At 39.4% G+C, this 19,598-nt stretch overlaps 1 protein-coding gene across 2 annotated transcripts in view; it reads left to right on the top strand.

Annotated features, from left to right (window-relative positions):
• CXADR (CXADR cell adhesion molecule) overlaps positions 1-19,598 on the top strand; it is a 48,719-nt gene that overhangs the window by 10,473 nt on the left and 18,648 nt on the right. For both annotated transcript variants that reach the window (XM_090272838.1, XM_090272830.1), the window contains exons 2-4: positions 9,888-10,054; positions 14,229-14,433; positions 18,815-18,970. In XM_090272838.1, coding sequence (XP_090128964.1) covers positions 9,888-10,054; positions 14,229-14,433; positions 18,815-18,970 — 528 coding nt within the window. The remainder of the gene's footprint in view (positions 1-9,887; positions 10,055-14,228; positions 14,434-18,814; positions 18,971-19,598) is intronic.

The raw sequence follows: 19,598 nt of genomic DNA, 5'->3' as shown, positions 1-19,598 counted from the left end.
TTCCAGAACTAGTGAGCTCTCTTTCAGCGTACCCAATCTACTTCCTGGCTTTTCCCCCTGGGCTTCTGCTGGGCCCTCCCCCCTCAACCAGTCCCTCTCCTAGACCTGAGTTTCATGCCCTCATCCAGTTGGGTCCTTTTCCCAGGCTGAGCCCTGCCCCTTTATGTCACCATTTTGGCTCCTACTGCTCTTGCCTCAAAGTAGAGGGACCTCCCCTGCACCGTGTTGGCTTCGACTGTGCATGTGCCCGGCAAAGAAATTCCACCCCATTCCCAGCAATCCCCGCACTGGCCAGCTGTTCTGGGGAGATTTTTGCTGTCTGCTTTGGGGATTAAGTCCTGAGGGTGGAGAATGTGGCGGTGGTCCGGGGGAGCCCGTGAAGGCTTCAGCTTCTTAGGGAAATTGGTTTACTGTTCAATTCAGCCCTCTAGTAGATTAGGCTTAATATCTGATTCAGCTCCCTAGTTTGTTAGGCTTAAAACTATGTGATTACCTTCGCTTCCTTTGTTAATAACTAGCTAACTACCTACACTAACAAAGTCAGATGGGCTATGCAATGTAAAAACGTACAGTTTTCTGATTATTCTCTTGGGGCCCCATGGCTTCTCCAGACCATTACCCCCTCCACCTTTTGTACCAGCCCTTCTGCTCTTGAGTCTCCTGCTTGTACCAGACTTTTGGTTTCTCCTCCACATTAACCAAGAAATGCCTTGCTGCTGTCGGGGAAGAGGAAACTTTTCTTTGTCCTCAAGGTTCTTTTGGCTGGTCTCAGAATTATATCCACATGACACAGATTAACAAGAGAAAACCAAATTTAATACATATGTATGCATGGAAGCCCCACATGTAAGAGAGTCAGAAATCCTATATACATGAGAGTCTCAGGGACAGAGTTAAAATGATGTATAGATGGCATTCTGAGCTAAGGATGACGTAAGGTGCCTTGTGGCTTCAGAAGTTCATTCCTTATAGACATGCTCAACATTTCTTATTTTAGAACACATGTTCCTTGACTACAAATCACCCTTCCCTAATTTTCTCCTGTCTTTGACAGTCAAAAGTTCCTCAAAATGGTAGTCAGTCACTTCTGTTTTTACTAATTAAACCTCACCTCTGTAGTCAGATATATCCCATTGCAACAACCCACAAAGCCTTCACTAAATCAGGTTACGCCTAGGTCACCAGTGGTGTTCTGATGCCAAACCCAGTGGATACATTTCAGTGTCATTCATTTACATGACAAATTTTGAGTTCCTCCTATGTGGAGTAAGTGTGGGAGATAAAAGATTAAAAAATACCTTCCCAATACTACAGGAGTTTATACTCTAGTAGGAGTGACAGGCTTATAAGATGACAGTGACTTGTCATACTAGACACTTTTTTGAAAGGATCATAACAGGTTATGCAAGAACTATTCTAATGCTTTACATGCATTATTGTATTTAATCCCTACAACGAAGTAGGCATTATTACTATTAATTCTCATTGTAAAGAAAGCCTTAATACTTAAAAAGGCTAGAAACTTGCCTATGGCCAAGAAGTTAGCTCAGTTTGAATTTGAACCCAGATCTGACTTTAGAACACACGCTGTTAATGGACAGAACAACGTCCATAACTCAGAATGCCACTCTTTCAGCAATGTCTGCACTTGTGACGTGAACTCACAGAACCGCTGCTGCTGCTGCCGCCTTTGAGCTGTGGGGGGAGGGGAGGGGATGGATGTCAGCAGAAGGCTCCTTGGTGGCTGATTGATTGATGGTCTAGCATCAGGACATATTTAGATCTGCAGTAGATAATTCAGTTCCACACCCTTAATTTATGTTTGAGCCCTAAAGAAGCAATGTGTCCAAAATGATCAAGCTCTCCTTGTGAAAAACTTGGCAACGGATTCGTAGTCTGATATTTATTTCTCTATTACAAAAAGGTTCACCCAAACTTGTGAACCTTAGAAATTTAGTAAAGGAGAATAGTATAAATTTCAAACCCACATCCACCATAGTGATTGGCAAGGGATCTAATAACATACTGTGTTTTATAGTGATTTTTAAAAAAGATTATTATTATTTATTTTTAAAGAGAAGGAAACAGAGGGAGATAGAGAGGAAGAGAAACGTCGATGTGAGAGAGAACCATCTGTGGGTTGCCTCTTGTATGCACCCCGACTGGTGACTGAACCCGCAACCTAGGCATGTGCCCTAACTGGGAATCAAGCCAGCGACCTTTTGCTTTGCAGGACAGTGCCCAACTGAGCCACATTGGTCAGGGCTATACTGATTTTTAAAATGAAATCTCTATGTCCAGAGGTGTTTACTGGCAGACTGCTACCTACCAGGATGATTGTGGCTTGGGAGCTTGGCTGCCTGCATTTCTGTCTTGCTCCCCTTAGCTTAAATACCTTTCAGTGTCTCTGTTCCTTCATTTTATAATAGGGATAATAGTAGTGCCTCCCTCAGAGTTGTTATGAGAATTGAAAGAATGTGTTTGAAGTATTCTGAAAAGTGCCTGGCACATAATAAGTACTCAGTCACTGTTAGTTACTATTTATTGTTAAGATGATGGTTTTCATCTCAGTTTATTTCCTGGGTGCCTGCTTTTTTATTTCTTTTTGGAGAGCTGGGAGTTTATATTTTAAAAAATTCATAGAAAAGCAAATAAGTATATTTAACATAATTTCTCATTGTTATTAACTTATCTCTACATGCATATTAACATACTGTATTGAATAGCACACACCAAAATTAAACAACTCCTACACAGCAAAGAGCCTAGTTTGTACCTTCCTTAAGTAATATTTAAGCAATATTAAAGTCTAGTTGGAGTAGTTAACTAGTATTAACATATTGAAAATGTCTTACATTTTGCATTCTAGAAACACTCACCATTTAGGTGACTTAAATATTGCTAATTTCAAGAATACTTCCTGGTGAGAATGAAGTTGGCACAGGTTGGAGTTAACATCTGGTGAAGAGAGAAGAAAATGATCCAAATAACATGGTGGTTGTGTTTTTGCACAGGGTTTGAAATATTCCAGTGACCTGCTCACTAACCCAGACGTCTGTAATATTTATGAAACACACAACAAAATTATACTTGTCCCAATTAATAAACATACTAGTTTCTGATTTGCCCATTTTGTTCCTTAACATTGCTCTAGTGGATCATTTTTTACTATTGTGTTTTTATTTTTGTTTGTATTTCAACATTTATTTTGCAGATTATAGAATATAATATAAAAACTAGTATTTTATTCTAAAGAATACAGAATATGTAAGAAAATTTTAAAATTGAAACTAATGCAGTTCAAATATAAAAACCTACAAACATGTTACAAACAAAAAAGTCTAGAAAATGTTATCCATACATCATTTTAATATTAACAGTTATAACTATTTGAATTCATCATGAAAATAAGTCCCTGCCCTCAAGGAAGACTTCGAAATTATAAAGAGGTAGGATTATTTAAATAGGAGATAGAGAAAAATATTTTTATTATTGTGTTTTCTTAAATACTCTATCTTTTTCTTCTTTTATTGGATTTATTGAGGTGACACTGGTTAACAAAATTATACAAGTTTCAGGTACACAGTTTCATAGCACGTCATCTGTACACTGAACTGTGTGTTCACCACCCCAAGTCAAGTCTCCTTCTGTCATTATTTAATCCCCATATCCTCCTTCACCTCCCCTACTCCCTCACCCCTCCTGCAATCACCACAGTGTTGTTCATGTCTATGAGTTTTTTCTTTTTGCTTAATCCCTCCACCCCATCCCAGTCTCCCAACAACTCCCCCCGCCCAGACACACACACACACACGCTGTTATTCTGCTCTGCATATATTAATCTGTCTCTGTTTTGCTTGTTAGTTCATTCTGGTCCTTAGAGTCCACATATGATTGAAATCATATGGTATTTGTCTCTCTGACTGGCTTATTTCACTTAGTGTATTATGCTCTTCAGGTCCATCCATGCTGTCGCAAAGGGTAAGATTTCCTTCTTAACAGCCAAGTAGTGTTCCACTGTGTAAATGGAATATGTACTACTTTTTTATCCACTTATCTACTGATGGACATGAGAGCTGCTTCCAAATCTTGGCTGTTGTAAATAATGCTGCAACAAACATAGGGGTGTATATATTTTTTTGAGTTAGTGTTTCAGGTTTCTTCAGATAAATTCCCAGAAGTGGAATTCCTGTGTTATAAGGCAGTTCCATTTTTATTTTTGAGGTAACTCCATACTGCTTTCCACAGTGGCTGCACCAATCTGCATTTCCACCAGCAATCCATGAGGGTTCCCCTTTCTCCATGTCCTTTCCAACACTTGTTTGTTGATTTATGGATGATAGCCATTCTGCCTGGTGTGAGGTGATATCTCATTGTGGTTGTAATTTGCATTTCTCTGATGATTAGTGACATTGAGCATCTTTTCATGTCTGTTGGCCATCTGTATGTCCTCTTTAGAGAGGTGTCTATTCAGGGCCTTTGTCCAATTTTTAATGGGATTGTTTGTTATTTTGGTGTTGAGTTTTATAAGTACTTTATAAATTTTGGATATTAATCTCTTATCAGATGTATTGGCAAATATGTTCTCCCATTCAGTGGGTTTTTTCATTTTGTTGACAATTTCCTTGGCTGTGCAAAAACTTTTTATTTTTATGTAGTCCTGTTTGTTTATTTGTTTGTGTGCTTATTTGTTTCCCTTACCTAAGGAGATAGATAAATCAGTAAAAATATTGCTACAAGAAATGCCTCAGATTTTACTGCCTATATTTTCTTCTAGGGATTTTACAGTTTTGAGTTTTATCTTTAAGTCTTTAATCCACTTTGAGTTTATTCTTGTGTATGGTGTGAAAAAGTGGTCTAGTTTCTTTTTCTTTCTTTCTCTTTTCTTTTTTGCACATGTCCGTCCAGTTTTCCCAACACCATTTATTAAATAGATTTATCTTTAGTCCATTGTATGTTTTTGCCTCCTTTGCCAGATATTGACTATAACAACATGGGTTTATATCTGGGGTCTCTATTCTATTCCATTGATCTATATGACTGTTTTTATGCCAGTACCTTTACTGTTGTGTTTTTATGTAAGTTTTCTATATTCTATGATCCAAATAAAACAATCTGAATGAATGTGTCCTATTTAAAATCATGAATCCTTATAACATTTTTGACATTTCTCAAAAATCTCAATATCAAATAATTTTTTTTATCGCAACTGATGATAAGGTCATCATAATATACCACTTTCCACGAAACTAAAGAAATATACAATATACAGGACTTTAGGACTTAAATTTTTATTCTTAGTTCTAATTTCTTCTTTTGTTTCTTTCTTTTCTTTCTTTCTTTATTCATCTTTGAAATGACTCCAGATATTTTGAGAAACCACACATCAATTTGTATTAGTTTTCTGCTTCATGTTTTAGAGATAGCTGAAAGGTAGGCAATTGTTCATCGATAGTTGTGATTTTAGAATAGTCGCAAATAAATATTTTTCTTAATGTTAACACAATTGTATATAAACTTGCATTCATGTTAGTTTCTTACCCAATTTGCTAATGTGGCTATTAAATGTGGCTATTTAAGTAATAAGATTAGTCTGCTCCTATCAGCACATGACAGGCTTGCTCTGCTCCCTCTGGGCTGTATCTCCTGTCTGGGCTTCATGGTTCCACCCCTTTGCTTTCCTGGATACAAGATCTTCCCCTGGCCCCCCGTCTCTGTGCTGTCCCCACAAGGTCTGTGGTCACCACTCATCTTTCAAGAGCTCCTTCACCTTCCCTCCCACCCTCCGCTTGCAGCTTAGTGGTTAACCGCAGGTCAGAAGGGCTTACTAAATAAGGCTTAGGAATCTACCGTCCAAAGATAATGCCCTGAAAATCTGTTGAGTGATACTCTGTGCTTACGGATAGGGGCATGTAAACAGCTATCTACAAGAGTGTTGTGTGACAGGGGGAAGCACTTACCATTGCCTGCCTGCCGGGGATCGGGGAATGCCCTGGAGAGGAGGTGAAAGGTAGGAGGTCCTTTGATAATGGCTGGAGGTGACCTCAGTGGGTGGAAGCTGGCATTTCAGACTTGGAAAGCATGCACAAACGCACCTGCTCCACAAACAGGGACTTTGACTCTTTTCCCGGAGTGCTTTCTCTGATTTCTTTGATTTCCTTGTATGATTGGCCCCAGACCTCCAGGACACTTTCACTGTTAACAGTCGGGTCTTTAAGAGGTAAAGGTCTTACTCTATTTTCACCTACTTTCTTCAGCTACATTACAGCTTGATTTTTCTCCACTGTTTTGAAGTGGATCATCTTTCATCCCTGGTAGGTTCTCTTTCCCTTCTCTGATATGAAGGTGTTTGTGCCTGTGGTATTTTTATTTTTTATTGATTTACTGAGCAGAGTACCTGAAATTTTGCTCTGCTGAGGGAAACCAATGGCAATCAGGAAACATGGTCTTTGGCTTCAAAATCAAATATGAAATATCCCTGTATGACCTTGAGATTTTAATTCATTTCCAGTATAATACAATGAAGAGCTGTTGAATGTTTTAAACATTTTTTGGAAAAGACATACTGAAAGCCATTTAAAGTCTGTTTAAAATTTCTTTAGCAGTACATACATTAAGAATATCACAGTATTAAGCAGGAATGGGCAATCACCTTAAAATTCTCAGTTCTCAAAAAAATAACTTCTGTTAATAGGTTGGTATATAAATTTCCAGGTTATTTTTATACATATGTAACTGTTTTCTAAGGTACTCTTTTGAGATAAAAATAATTTTATTTATCAACTAAGAATGAAAGATACTACTATATAACCTAAGTTGTATTTCATTCTAATGATTTTGTAAGTAGAAGTATTGAGAGCATGATTAGGGTTTGAATTTAGACATATTTAGATGTCTAATGTCATTTACCTTTTTTATTTGATTTTTACAAAATAAAAACTCTAAAAGCACAGAGTAATTAGGAAGTTTTGGGGGGGGTTGATAGCAATTTTTTATTCTCATATTCTTACCTCCATATTTTGGGGCTATGTCTTGATTCATTCTGAAGTGTGCTCAGATTGTTTTTTATCTTACCGAATACATAAAGATAAATTAAAAACAGGTGACAATTGTAGGATAGAAAGAAGATCTTCAAGTAGCAGGATTAATCTTCAGCTGGCAAATTAATGCTCCCTCGGTGTTTCTGAAATTGATCAGATTTATAATCTAGTCACCAATTCTTTTCTACTAATGCGCAAGGAACTACAATAGGTAATAGAGGTACCCACAATTTCTCCCAACCCTAATGGAGCTAATAATGATTTAATGGTAAATCAGCATTTTAAAATAACAAGATAGGTTGTATGGGCAAAACAATACTCCAATCAACTGAGCCACCTGGCCAGGGTTATTAACATTTTATTACAAGTTATAGTGTGCTAATGGAAAAAACCATGGGATGACTAACAACTTAATTTTTCATTTTTGGTTTGTTCTGTAAGAATTTATTATGGACAGTTAGGATTTGGATTTACTTTTTCTACATTTTTTTCTCTACTGTTTTTGTTTTTATGGTGGGAACAAGGGAAGAGAAGGGAGAGAGCCAGGATCTGTGTACCATAATATATTTTTTTAATTAATTGATTAATTTGGGGGGGGGCAACCCCCGCTCTGTAACAATTCCCCCTCTCAGACTTAAGACCCTTTATAATCTTATAAAGGACAATGGGCGAACGTCTTGTGCTCCTCTAGCTGCTTCAAGCTGGACATGGTGGTTGTCCTACCTACCCTTGGGTCCAGAAATCCCTAATAAGAGTGGGGGTGTGGAGGGGAGGGTGGCCTTCCCACATGAGGAAGGATCGTGCAGACTCCAGGTCGGTTGGCTGTCCCTGGACCACGGCATGCTTGGTTTAATAGGCTGGCATCCTTGTTGCATTCTGGGGGCAACAGATTTGGCAACAGGGTTAGAGGCATCATTCAATCCATAACCACTAGATGACAAAAGGCAGGGACTAATTTTTCCATGTCCCACATTAGGGAAAAAAAAAGACTTCTCTGGAGGAAGGTGTGCAAGGCACGTCACACCTGTGCAAAGCCCTTTTGCCCACTATACTTAGTTTGGGCTGAGGGGCTCAGAACTCTGGGCCCTTCCACTTCCTTGCCCAGTCCTGGAAGTTAGTGTTACTGAAATCTGCTGTTTAGTTGAAACTTTGGTTCTGAAATACATTAGATATTAGAATTATACATAAGAAAATGTCATCTAAAAGTGCTATGCAAACTTTTAGAGTGTAAATAGTAAAAAATTAAGTTTTGTGCGATAGTTCATTTACAGACTAAATCTTCATTTTTTTTTTATTTTTTTATTTTAAGTCTTCATTTTATACCATGTTAGCTTGTTGAAACTTGGATCTTCTCATAGGACATAAGTAGTGAAGAGTCCTATGTTTATATGTAAATTGATATAAACAAAATTAGTTGTTTTGGGGTTTTTTTTTGAAAAATAAGATGTGAATTGATTAAACTTGGTATTTTTACTCTTATATAGATCAAGAAATGGTGCTATTTTGCTCAGAGGTTATTACTACCTTTTATGCATATAAAAAATAGTTCTGTTGTACATCATTAGTAGCAAGAAGACTTATTGTTTTAATTTTTTTCTTTTTTATTGAATGTATTGGGGTGACATTGGTTAATAAAATTATAGGTTTCAGGGGTATAATTCTATAATACATCATCTGTGTATTCTATTGTGTGTTCACTACCCCAAGTCAAGAAGAAGGAGACTTTTTTTAGTTCTTACAATGTTTCAGTGGGATTAAGCCATCTCTTTGACAAACTCAATCAGAAGAGTATCTTGAAATTTTTGTTTGTCTGGGGCTCTGGACATCTTATTTTACGTGTTATATATTTTTCATATATTGCTATTCAGCATTAATTGTCTTTAAATATGATCTAAATGGAAGTATTATACAAATTTCAGAATATTATGGAATTTTAAGATGTCTTTTTAAGAAATATAAATATGACTGACTTTTCAGAAGGGTAATAGAAAAGGAGGAAGGAAATGTCTTAAACATAATATTGATGTCCTCTATTTGGTAAATTTAAACTATATAAATTGACAGTTTCTCCTTTTTTGAATTGTCATCAAAATTTATTGCTTAGAAATATACAACAACTTTCTTTCCAGTTCTATTGAGATATAATTGACATACAGCATTGTATAAGTTTAATATGTACAGCATAATTTGACTTATGCATATTGTGAAATAATTACCACAATAAACTTAGTTAACATCCATCAGCTCATGTAGACACATGCATACACACAAAAAAATAACAAGAAAGAGAAAAAGGAAAAAAAAATTTTTTCTTGTGATGAGAACTCTTGGGATCTACTCTTAGCTTAGAAATATTTTTAAGCATTCAGTAAGAGTTACAGAATCAAATTTAATAAAAATTTAGGATTAAAGAAGTCTTGGCAATAAAACATGTCAAAATTCATCAGCATGTGTCCCAGCGATGAGGAATTCCCAGTATGTTTGTGGCACCAAGGAAGCATGCATAATGTGGCCTTGAACTGGTATGACACAACTGACCTTTCAGAGACGCTAGCTTAATTCAGTTTTAAATGTCTGCTTGGGTACAAAACACCGTCTACAAATAGAAATGTATATTCCTATGAAGTTGGCAAGTTCACAGTGCTCTTCAAGGGAAGTGTATGGAATGACATAGATATTACATTGTCATTCTAATTTTACAAAGGCACAAACTAAAAACTGGGCACCACTGAGTTTGAACTCTTACTTTGGTCCCAAATCACATCTTGTTTCCACCACACCCTGTATTCCTTCTCAACAGGCTGAGCGTGCAAACGTTTTCGTCCATGTGCATATTTTTTTCTCCAGGTGTCACCAGAAGTTTGAGTATCACCAGTCCTGACCACATGATTGAAAAGGCCAAAGGGGAAACTGCCTTTTTGCCATGCACGTTTACCCAGAGTCCAGAAGACCAGGGACCATTGGACATCGAGTGGCTGCTGTCACCCGCTGATAATCAGAAGGTGGATCAAGTGGTAAGTTTGCTGAATGCGCACTCACTCAGCAATGTTTGCGGAACTGGTCTTCGGTGTCCATCACTGTGCTGACCACATAGGTGTGTGGAGCATGGGGACTGGTGAGCCTTCTGAAAATCTGGATCCTAAAGGTTGGGCAAGTCAAAAAGTTGAGGAGCAAGCATGACAGCATGGCAGAAATGTGCATACTGTGTGTTACAGGACAGTGAGTCAGCTAGACTTTGTGAAAAGTTGATAAGAATTGAACCTTTTAGTTTGACACAGGGATTCTGATACCAGTACGAGTCATCAAGTATAGCAGTCTGACACAGTTACATACTGTTGCAGAGTCTGTTCTTTGTATTATTTTAAGGTAAATATTCTGTATAATGAATTTTTTTTAAAAGCAAAGCAAAGTTTTCCTCACAAAACAGCAATTTATAAAATATTTAATATTAAATTAAAAAATTAAATATCAAAATATTGTTACAGAAAAATTTTAAATTACAAAGTAATAAGAACCTAATGTAAAAAACTTGGAAAGCCAAAAATAGCACAAAGGAGGAAATTGCCCAGTAATCTCTTATATATCTATATATATATATGATATATGATATATATATATCAACCCTTGTGTTTTAATGGTACCAGAATATTTCAATTTAGAGTGTTGTGTATTAGCTTCATCCAATACACTTAATTAAAAATAAAATCAATGTTAGTAAATTATATTAGACCAGGGAGAGAAAAATAAGTCCATATATTAGAGGAATATGGTAATGTAGTTTGACCCTTGAACAACACAGGTTTGAACTGCTCAGGACCACTTACATGTGGGTTTTTTTCAATAAATGCTATAAATGTATTTTTTCTTCCTTATGACTTTTTTTGTTTAAGATTTTATTTTTAGAGAGAGGGGAAGGGAGGGAGAAAGAGGGGGAGAGAAACATTAATGTGTGGTTGCTTCTCACACACCCCTAACTGAGGACTTGGCATGCAACCCAGACATATGCCCTGACTGGGAATCGAACCGACAACCCTTTGGGTCACAGGCCGGTGCTCAATCCACTGAGCCACACCAGCCAGGGCTGATTTCCTTAATAATATTTTCTTTTCTCTAGCTTACTTATTGTAAGAAAACAGTATATAATACATATAACATACAAAATATGTGCTAATTGATTATGTTATAAGTAAGGCTTCCCAGTCAATAATAGGCTGTTAGCAATTAAGTTTTGGGGTAGTCAAAAGTTACATGCAAATTTTTAACTGGGGGTGGGTGTTGGTATCCCTAACCCCATGTTGTTTGAGAGTCATCTGTATAGATACTTAGAAGAGAAATTTTATTTTTACTTATGGTCCATATAAAAGAAGGGGTTATTCAACCATGGAATGACTGAACAGTGCAGTATGGTAATTACTATTTTTGGCAAATTTGGGCAGTTTGCCCATGCTGTATTTGTGAAGGAAATAATTAAGGTACTTTCCCAAGTTGAGAGTGACTAGGGCCACTCCCTCCAAGGACATACCTTTGCCCTGATTCTGCCACTGGGAATTTCTCCCGTCTCCCTAAGCAAAATAAATTGAAATCGACTCCTTCCATCTGCTCAGCCCAGATAGCCTCTTCCCTCCTTCCTTGCCTTGCTCTTCTCACCCCCACCCCTTCCGTGGCAGGGCCAGCACCTTGCACACAGCTTCCACCCGTGGTCCTGCGTACCCTGACAACCTTGCCAGTGCAGTGCCAATCTCCCTTTCAAGTCCAGGACTCCACTCTCATGGTCAAGATGAGTGGATGAGCAGCGCAGGTCTTAAATGCTGGCTTCAGATTTATGAGTGAAGTCATCATAAGATGCTTCTAGAGACCAAGAAGCCCAGTGTGTGTCTGTAGCCTTGTGTGTTCATTCATGGAAGGAGGACCTGAAGTCTTCTGTTGAGTGAGAGGCACAGCCTTGCTTCCTGCAGGACTTGCAGGTTAAAAAACTGGCTTCATAGTGTCAAACACAGTAAAATCAGGCCACAAGAAAGCTAGAAGCTTTAAGGAGAGATTGGCACAGAGGAGAATGCTTTTGTAGACTTCAGCTACATTATGTGTTAGCTGAGCCCTTATTTTTATTTATTTATGTTAGCAGGCCGTGCAATGGGGGACTGGGCTGGAGAAATTTCCGTCCTTGCTCCCTGTGGGATCTCTTTAGTCAGCAGACAGTCACTGTGTACTGTGTACTTACTGTGTGCTCTGTGGTGTTTCATACACTAATTATATATATTTATTCAAGCCGTAAAGCAAGACTCTAAAATGAGAATTACTGTTTTATACATTAAGAGGAGAAAACAGAGGCCCAGAGATTTGAAGGAACATGCCCAGGGCCATACAGCTGGCAAGACTGCAGCTCATGTTTGGACCCAGTTCTGTCCGACTTGCCCCCCTTTGCACCTTATTATCCTTTGTGCCATCCTGTACTCCTCCCATGTTTCAGAAGCCTCTGTTTCCTCAGGTGTAAAATGGGAACAAGTACACCCACCTCTCAAGATTGTAATGAGAAGTCACTGAAATACTGTATGCATGAGTATTCTGTAAGCCCAATAGTCATAGAGAAATGTTAATAGTACCTGCGCCAGCTCCAATGGATGTGGTTTGCATGTTAGCTGTGTGACTCTGCAGATGCTGATCTGTGAGAGCCACGGCTTTTTGGCCTCAGGGAGAGAAGCGTGGGTAGTGCCAACACCTGCTCGGTTGGGAAGAGGAATCAAATGCCTGGTCAACGGTAGTTTCCCATTTCTTAACTTCCACTTATAACGTTGCCTTTGTGGGAAAATACTGAGGTAGTTTACAGAATAAGTAGCAGTGGGGACACATCTCTATTTGTCAGGCCCTCTTCTAAAGACTATTAAAGTGTGTGTGGCAAAATTGAGGGGCTGAAAGGACAATGGGTTGAACTTTCTGGAGAGTCCAAAGTTAAATACAAAGGAAGATACGACAGCCTCATCTGAGGAGTTCTCAGCGCTGATGTTGACAAGTGGCTGTGGCAAGAAGAGACAGAGCAAATGAAGTAATGGCTGTGTTTACAGAGTTAGTCAGCTGTGGGCCCTTCAACTATTTACTTAGCAAACCGATACTGAGTGCTTCCTAGGAGCAGAAACTTAATATTTATATAAATGAAAGATCTTTAGTGAATTAGGAGTAGGTTGGGAGGTGATAATACAGAAAAGAACCCAAGTTCCTGCCCTCAAGATTTTCCTACAGAGGACATTTATTCTGAATGTACTGTTGTTCATAATTAACATTGAGGATAAGAACTTGTTTGCAGACTGTAGACTATAGTTGTGTTTTCTGATTATTATTTGACTTGGACACCACTGCTCTTTGGCACTTGGGTCACACATGACCACAATGAAAGACTTCGTTAGCAAATGTGAAAAATTAGAGAGCATGTTAAATTAATTTTAGTTATAGATAGAGGTGACTATTTTAGCAATAATTCTCTTCCAAGTCAGATTTAACACAGAATTTATTTTCCCACTAAATTTATCCTTAGTTATTTCCATTAAAGCCTGTAACTGGCTCAGAAAACTCAGTGGAATTAGGAAAGGGACTTTGCTCTTACCAACAGGAGATTAACTGAAAGGTCCTGTTAACCTGAGCAAATATCTTAAGAGGCTTATTTTATTATTTTTATCTATTAGGGTCTAGAACCTTCAAGAATTAAATACTCTCCAACTTAGTATTAAGACAAAATATGTCTTATTTTGTTTTTGTTGTTAGATTTCACAGGTAAATTATCATAAGCCCTTTCTTGGGAATGGTAGTGATATATACTTAATTTTTTACTCTTGATTGATATACATACTGCAGCCTCTGAGCTGAGAAAGAGAGTATAGGAGTCCACAAATCTGTGTTCTTGTCTCATTTCACTAACTTACTCTAATTCAGGGCTGTATTACTTAATCCTGTCGGGTCTTAGTTTCAGCATTGAAAATGAGAGTGTGACCATGCCCAAGGATCAGACTGATCGCTTGAATTTTCTTCATCTTGCTTTGAATAATTGTAGGTTTCCTCGTAATAATGTGTCCTAATTCTTTTGTGTGTGTGTGTGTGTGTGTGTCTCCCATAGTAGCATAGTGCATCCAGAGCTCCTTTAATGAGACAGGTTTTGCTTTTGTTGTTGTTGCTATTTTCCTTATTTTGGTTTTCTTTTAGATTATTATATATTCTGGTGACAAAATTTATGATGACTACTATCAAGATCTAAAAGGAAGAGTACATTTCACAAGTAGTGATGTCAAATCTGGTGATGCATCAATAAACGTAACAAATTTACAGTTGTCAGATATTGGCACGTATCAGTGCAAAGTGAAAAAAGCCCCTGGTGTCGCAAATAAGAAGATTCAGCTGACAGTTCTTGGTAAGTTATTTTTATTAATGTTACCTATTAACAGGTGAGTGGTCATGGTAGAATAGTAGCAGCATTTATGAGAAACAAAGCTTAGCTTTTTTAGAGTAATAATGTTAAACATTTGAAGTCATTCTGTATTTAAATAACACAAAACATAAAGCTAGCATATGTTTTTGGATAGAAAAAAAATAAGTGAACAGCTTCTTTGTGAAATTCCTAAGAGTTTGAAAGTAAATGAAGAGTGAACTGGGAGGACCGTTAGTTGCCTGGGGGGTGGGGGGCGACCTGTGGCCACAGCCGGCCCCGCTCTGTCAGAGGCACCGGACGTGCACGTGGGTGCAGCTCAATAAAGAAGCTGAAAGGGGGTGAAGGTAACAAAGGGAATAATAGAGAACACACGGTATTAACCAATACAGCGGCCACACCAGAGCCGTTCCCCACAACTCTGAAAAGGCCTGTTATTAAGACCTTTTGGAACAAAGAGGCTGGACTGTTTGAAGAGTAGAGCATCCCTGTGAAGTTTCCTCGACGTAGACGGCGCGCGGACGGCAGCCACTCCACAGGACGCGGCGTGGCTCAGACAGCGCTGGGATTCGGAAGCCATTAGTGTGGGGCAGGACTTTCTTTTTCACTTCTTATTCTCAAGTAATTTCAGTTTTATGGGAAATTCCAAAAATAGTTCCTGAGACTGTACCCATCATCTAATTTCTCCTAATATTAACATTTTACAGAATTATAGTACAATTATCAAAACCAAGAAATTAACTTTGAGACAATACTGTTAACTAAAGTACAGACCTAAATTGAATTTCAGTTTTCTACTACTGTCCGTTTGTGCTAGGATCAAGTCTAAGGTCCACGCCACATTTATGTCTCCTTGTTAATCATGATCACTTGGTTTAAGTTTTATCTCATGGGTTTCTCCACTGTAAACTTACAATTTTTTCTTTTGTAATTAAAAAATATATATCTTGAGGCACCACATTGAGAATATACAGAACTTGTTTCTCCTCAGACGTTGCCCATTGATTTTTTTAGCCTCTATTAATGCAGTCTTCCTGGAGTCAGGGTATTTTGAACCACGCAAAATTAGCATTCCTGACAGATGACATGGTGATCAAAGTACACAGGGTGGAGCACAAGTAGGTATACAGTTGTGTGTATGGAAAACATAGAATATTCTTGTATTATTTATTAATTGCATTATTTTCCATACAAATAACTGTAAACCTGTGTTTGCCCCAGCCTGCATTTTCTGTTCCATACAGGGATTTAGAATGTGTTTTCTGTAGTCCGAGGTAGGCCACTAACATGGAGGGATGATGCTGCAATACATATACGAAATAGAGCATTACCACATCAGTGGGACATTGGCCAGGTACAAGTTAATGGTGGTCATGTGCCCTTGCCTGAGAAGAACTATTATCTGTGCTAATGATCATGGAAGCAAATGTTCTGAGGACAATAGCCAGGTATCCTAGAACCCCAGACCAAAGAAACATTAGGGGTTAAAACTTTTATCTGTGTCCCTTTGTGGTTTTCTTTCTTTCAATCCAGCTAAGTTCCATGGATAAAGAATTAATCTTTCCTGCAATCTGCAGGTGGGCCACTCCAAGGCAACACTTAGAACCCGTTGTTGGTAAAATCTTGTTCTGTTTGTGGATGAAGTGTGTTGAGCTCTCAAACTCAGTGGGGCTTTGGATTTGTTTGGTATATGGGAAAGGGTCACCTTTATTAGAAAAGGTGAAGGTCAGGGTTAGTATGTTATATTACCGGTGGATACTTGATGTACAAAGCATTGCTTTCATTCGCACTGCTAGTTTTATATAATGTAATGAAGGATTTATTGCTAGTTTGGAGAAATGGAGAACAAAGCTCATTTTGTTAAAGACTCATAGGATAAAATAATTTGCAAAATCGATTTAAATGTCCAGTTCATCCAGGGCAACTGATCAATCTGAAAGAGACAGATTTGCTTAGGAAATCAACAATGCAGATAAATGCATTTGTTGATCCTTTGGAAAAAGTACAAGTAGAAACAGCTGAAAGGGAGAAATACCGTCATATTGAAGAATTATCAAGAAGTGGGTGAGGAAATGAGATCCTGATTGACAACCTTGGTTAAAGGTGCCCCACTGGATATGATAGAGCCTGTTGTCCACATTTGGAAAACCGTTTCTTTTAGAGCTAAACATACACAAACCGTAAATGATCCAGCAATTACTGAGAAAAGGAAGAAATTCCAGTATTTACATGAGTGTTCAAGCAGTGTTGTTCATAATTGTGCAAAACTGTAAAACCATTCACGTTTGTTCATAATAGTGAAAGAGTAAAAGCCCATCCAGGAGTGAAAGAATGAAAAGCAGTGCAGACTGAAAAAGAAAAAAGCCGTTCTGCCATTTATCAGGCTGGGAGGACAGATACAGATGCACATGCAATCCACAGCCACAGCCACAGCCAGCTGCGGGTTTAGAAGGGACATTGTTTCTCCCAAGGTCATGGAGTTGCAGTAGACTGGAGACTACGGCTGCCTCCCCAGTGTCGCTCCCAGACCCACTTTGCACTGCCCAGCCTTTACTGAGCAGGGTACGCAATTGCTAAATGGTCTTTGTCACCAGTTCTCCCAATCCGTCTTCAGAATCCCTCTTCTGTCTCTCCAGTGACATCCCACAGCTCCTAATAGTGGCTCCCTCACTGGTCAGTCAGTCTGGTTTTGACAGATTACACACCTGCTCCCAATCAGTTTAGTGACTTAGGCTTTAACAGTAGCCCCAAAGCTGGCATCAGTGTTCGCCAACAGATGAATGGATAACTAATTGTATGTTATAGTGAATGGAGTACAGCTCAGCAGGAAAACAGAATGGACTTTTGAAGTAGACGACCTAAATCAATTTCAAAAGCCTTTACAATGAGTAAAAGGAGCAAGACAAAAGCAATACTGTGTTACTCCACTTAAATGACTCTAGAAGAAAAACAGAACTAATCTATAGTGATAAAAATCCCCTCGGTGGCTCCTGGGGCCAGGGCTGTGGCTGAGATAACTGACTGCACCCAGCACAAGGGTGGCTCCGAGAGGGTTGGGTGGTGCTTAACAAGGAGGCGCGGGTACATGCATGCACACACACATTTGTTAAACATCAACCTACCCTGTTAAAATGTGTTAATTTTATTGTATGTATATTATGCTTTAAAAAGAGTATGATATGCCAAGGTGTTAATCCAGTGTTGGGGTGAATTTTGGGTAATGGGGTTAGCTTCTCTAAACAGTTACCCAGAGAGACCTGGAATATAGCCTTGGACTTACCTTTTTATAACACTGCTCTCTGGATGGTTTTGGGTTGATGTAAATATGGAATATTAATAGGTCCTTAACTGCACCAAGTGAATTGTCCCTGGGATCAGCATTATTTATTATAAATCCCCTGATTGGCACGGTAATGGCACCAGAGGGACGTGACATGGCACATACTCCCTGTCAGACACAGAGTAGAGGAATAGGTTAGGAATGGAGGGGAATCTTCCTTGAGTCCAAAGGGGCCCAGCCCACATCGTGCTTGCTTGCTTTCAGGCGTACCCCGTTGAATCAGGGGCACAGAGCCTGCCTGAGATCCTGCCGTTCCTCCCTGTGCAGTGGCTGCTTGCCGGAGCCCAGCCTTGCAGCTTTTGTGTTGGGTAAAGTGGCCTGGCTGGTTTGGCTCAGTGGATTGAGCGTCGGCCTGCGAGCTAAGTGTCGCTGGTTCGATCTTCCAGTCAGGGGCACATCAGAGAAGGAAAACTCTGACTCCAAAAAACCTCCGCTGCCTTGCGGCATACCTCTTCAGGGGAAAGGCTAAGGGAGTAAACCCCGACAGAAAATCCAGAGCCGGAGTCCCTAAGGCGGTTTGACGTTGTAGTCAACACCGGCAACTCCTGCGGCGCACCTGAAGCCAAGCTGTATTGACTCCGTCTTTCCCTTGGACCCTTCAGCTGCGAAGAGAGGGGGGGTCTGCTGCATGGGCAACAGCAGACCCTCCATATCACCCTGCCCAGGCTCTGTAGCTTCAGCTCCACTGGAGAGGACACTCCAGCGTCATCGCAAGATGTCGATTCAACACGGGAGGAGACAGATACCGTGTCACTCCCGAGTCGGACTGCACAGCCATTCTCGGCGGTGCAGATAGACTCTTAAGAAGCTACACCATCGTCTCTCGAGACGGACGGCTGCCGACGACGACGAAAGTGGAGAAAACTGGTGTTGCAACCTGTTGTAGTTTTCAGTCCTGTCAGCGCTGAGCCTGGAGCCACGTGATGATGAGTCAGTGGTTGTGCAACAGGCTCTGTGTTTAAGTAATCGTCATAAACGTAAGTTCCACTCTTTTGTGTAAAATTGTAATTTCTTTTCTTTTCTCAGTTAAGCCGTCGGGTACAAGATGTTACGTTGATGGATCAGAAGAAATTGGAAATGACTTTAAACTAAGATGTGAACCAAAAGAAGGTTCACTTCCATTACAGTATGAATGGCAAAAATTGTCCAACTCACAGAAACTGCCCACAGCACTGATAACAGGTACCGCTGATTAGACAGTTTGTACCATGTGCCATGATTTGGACTTAAATCAATTAAGGGTGTGTGTGAATATATATACATATATATTAATCCCCAAATAGCTTCCCTTTTCTGTACAGAGCAATCAGGATTCCATGGGAATTATTCAGTGTTTTATAAAATGACAATTTATTGTCGTGTAGTATAAATAGATATGGTTAATAACAGTTTCACCATTTTGGATATTATAATTGGTTTCTTGGTATATATCTTTAATTGATGGCCAACGCACCAAAAAACCTCCGCTGCCTTGCGGCATACCTCTTCAGGGGAAAGGCTAAGGGAGTAAACCCCGACAGAAAATCCGGAGCCGGAGTCCCTAAGGCGGTTTGACGTTGTAGTCAACACCGGCAACTCCTGCGGCGCACCTGAAGCCAAGCTGTATTGACTCCGTCTTTCCCTTGGACCCTTCAGCTGCGAAGAGAGGGGGGGTCTGCTGCTTGGGCAAGAGCAGACCCTCCATATCACCCTGCCCAGGCTCTGTAGCTTCAGCTTCACTGGAGAGGACACTCCAGCGTCATCACAAGATGTCGATTCAACACGGGAGGAGACAGATACCGTGTCACTCCCGAGTCGGACTGCACAGCCA

Source organism: Furipterus horrens, unplaced genomic scaffold (assembly GCF_987537825.1).
Source record: "Furipterus horrens unplaced genomic scaffold, mFurHor1.1.pri manual_scaffold_1, whole genome shotgun sequence".
In the NCBI taxonomy this organism is placed as follows: domain Eukaryota; kingdom Metazoa; phylum Chordata; class Mammalia; order Chiroptera; family Furipteridae; genus Furipterus; species Furipterus horrens.
Note: the sequence above shows the minus strand (reverse complement) of the source record. Positions and strands in the feature narration are given on the sequence as shown.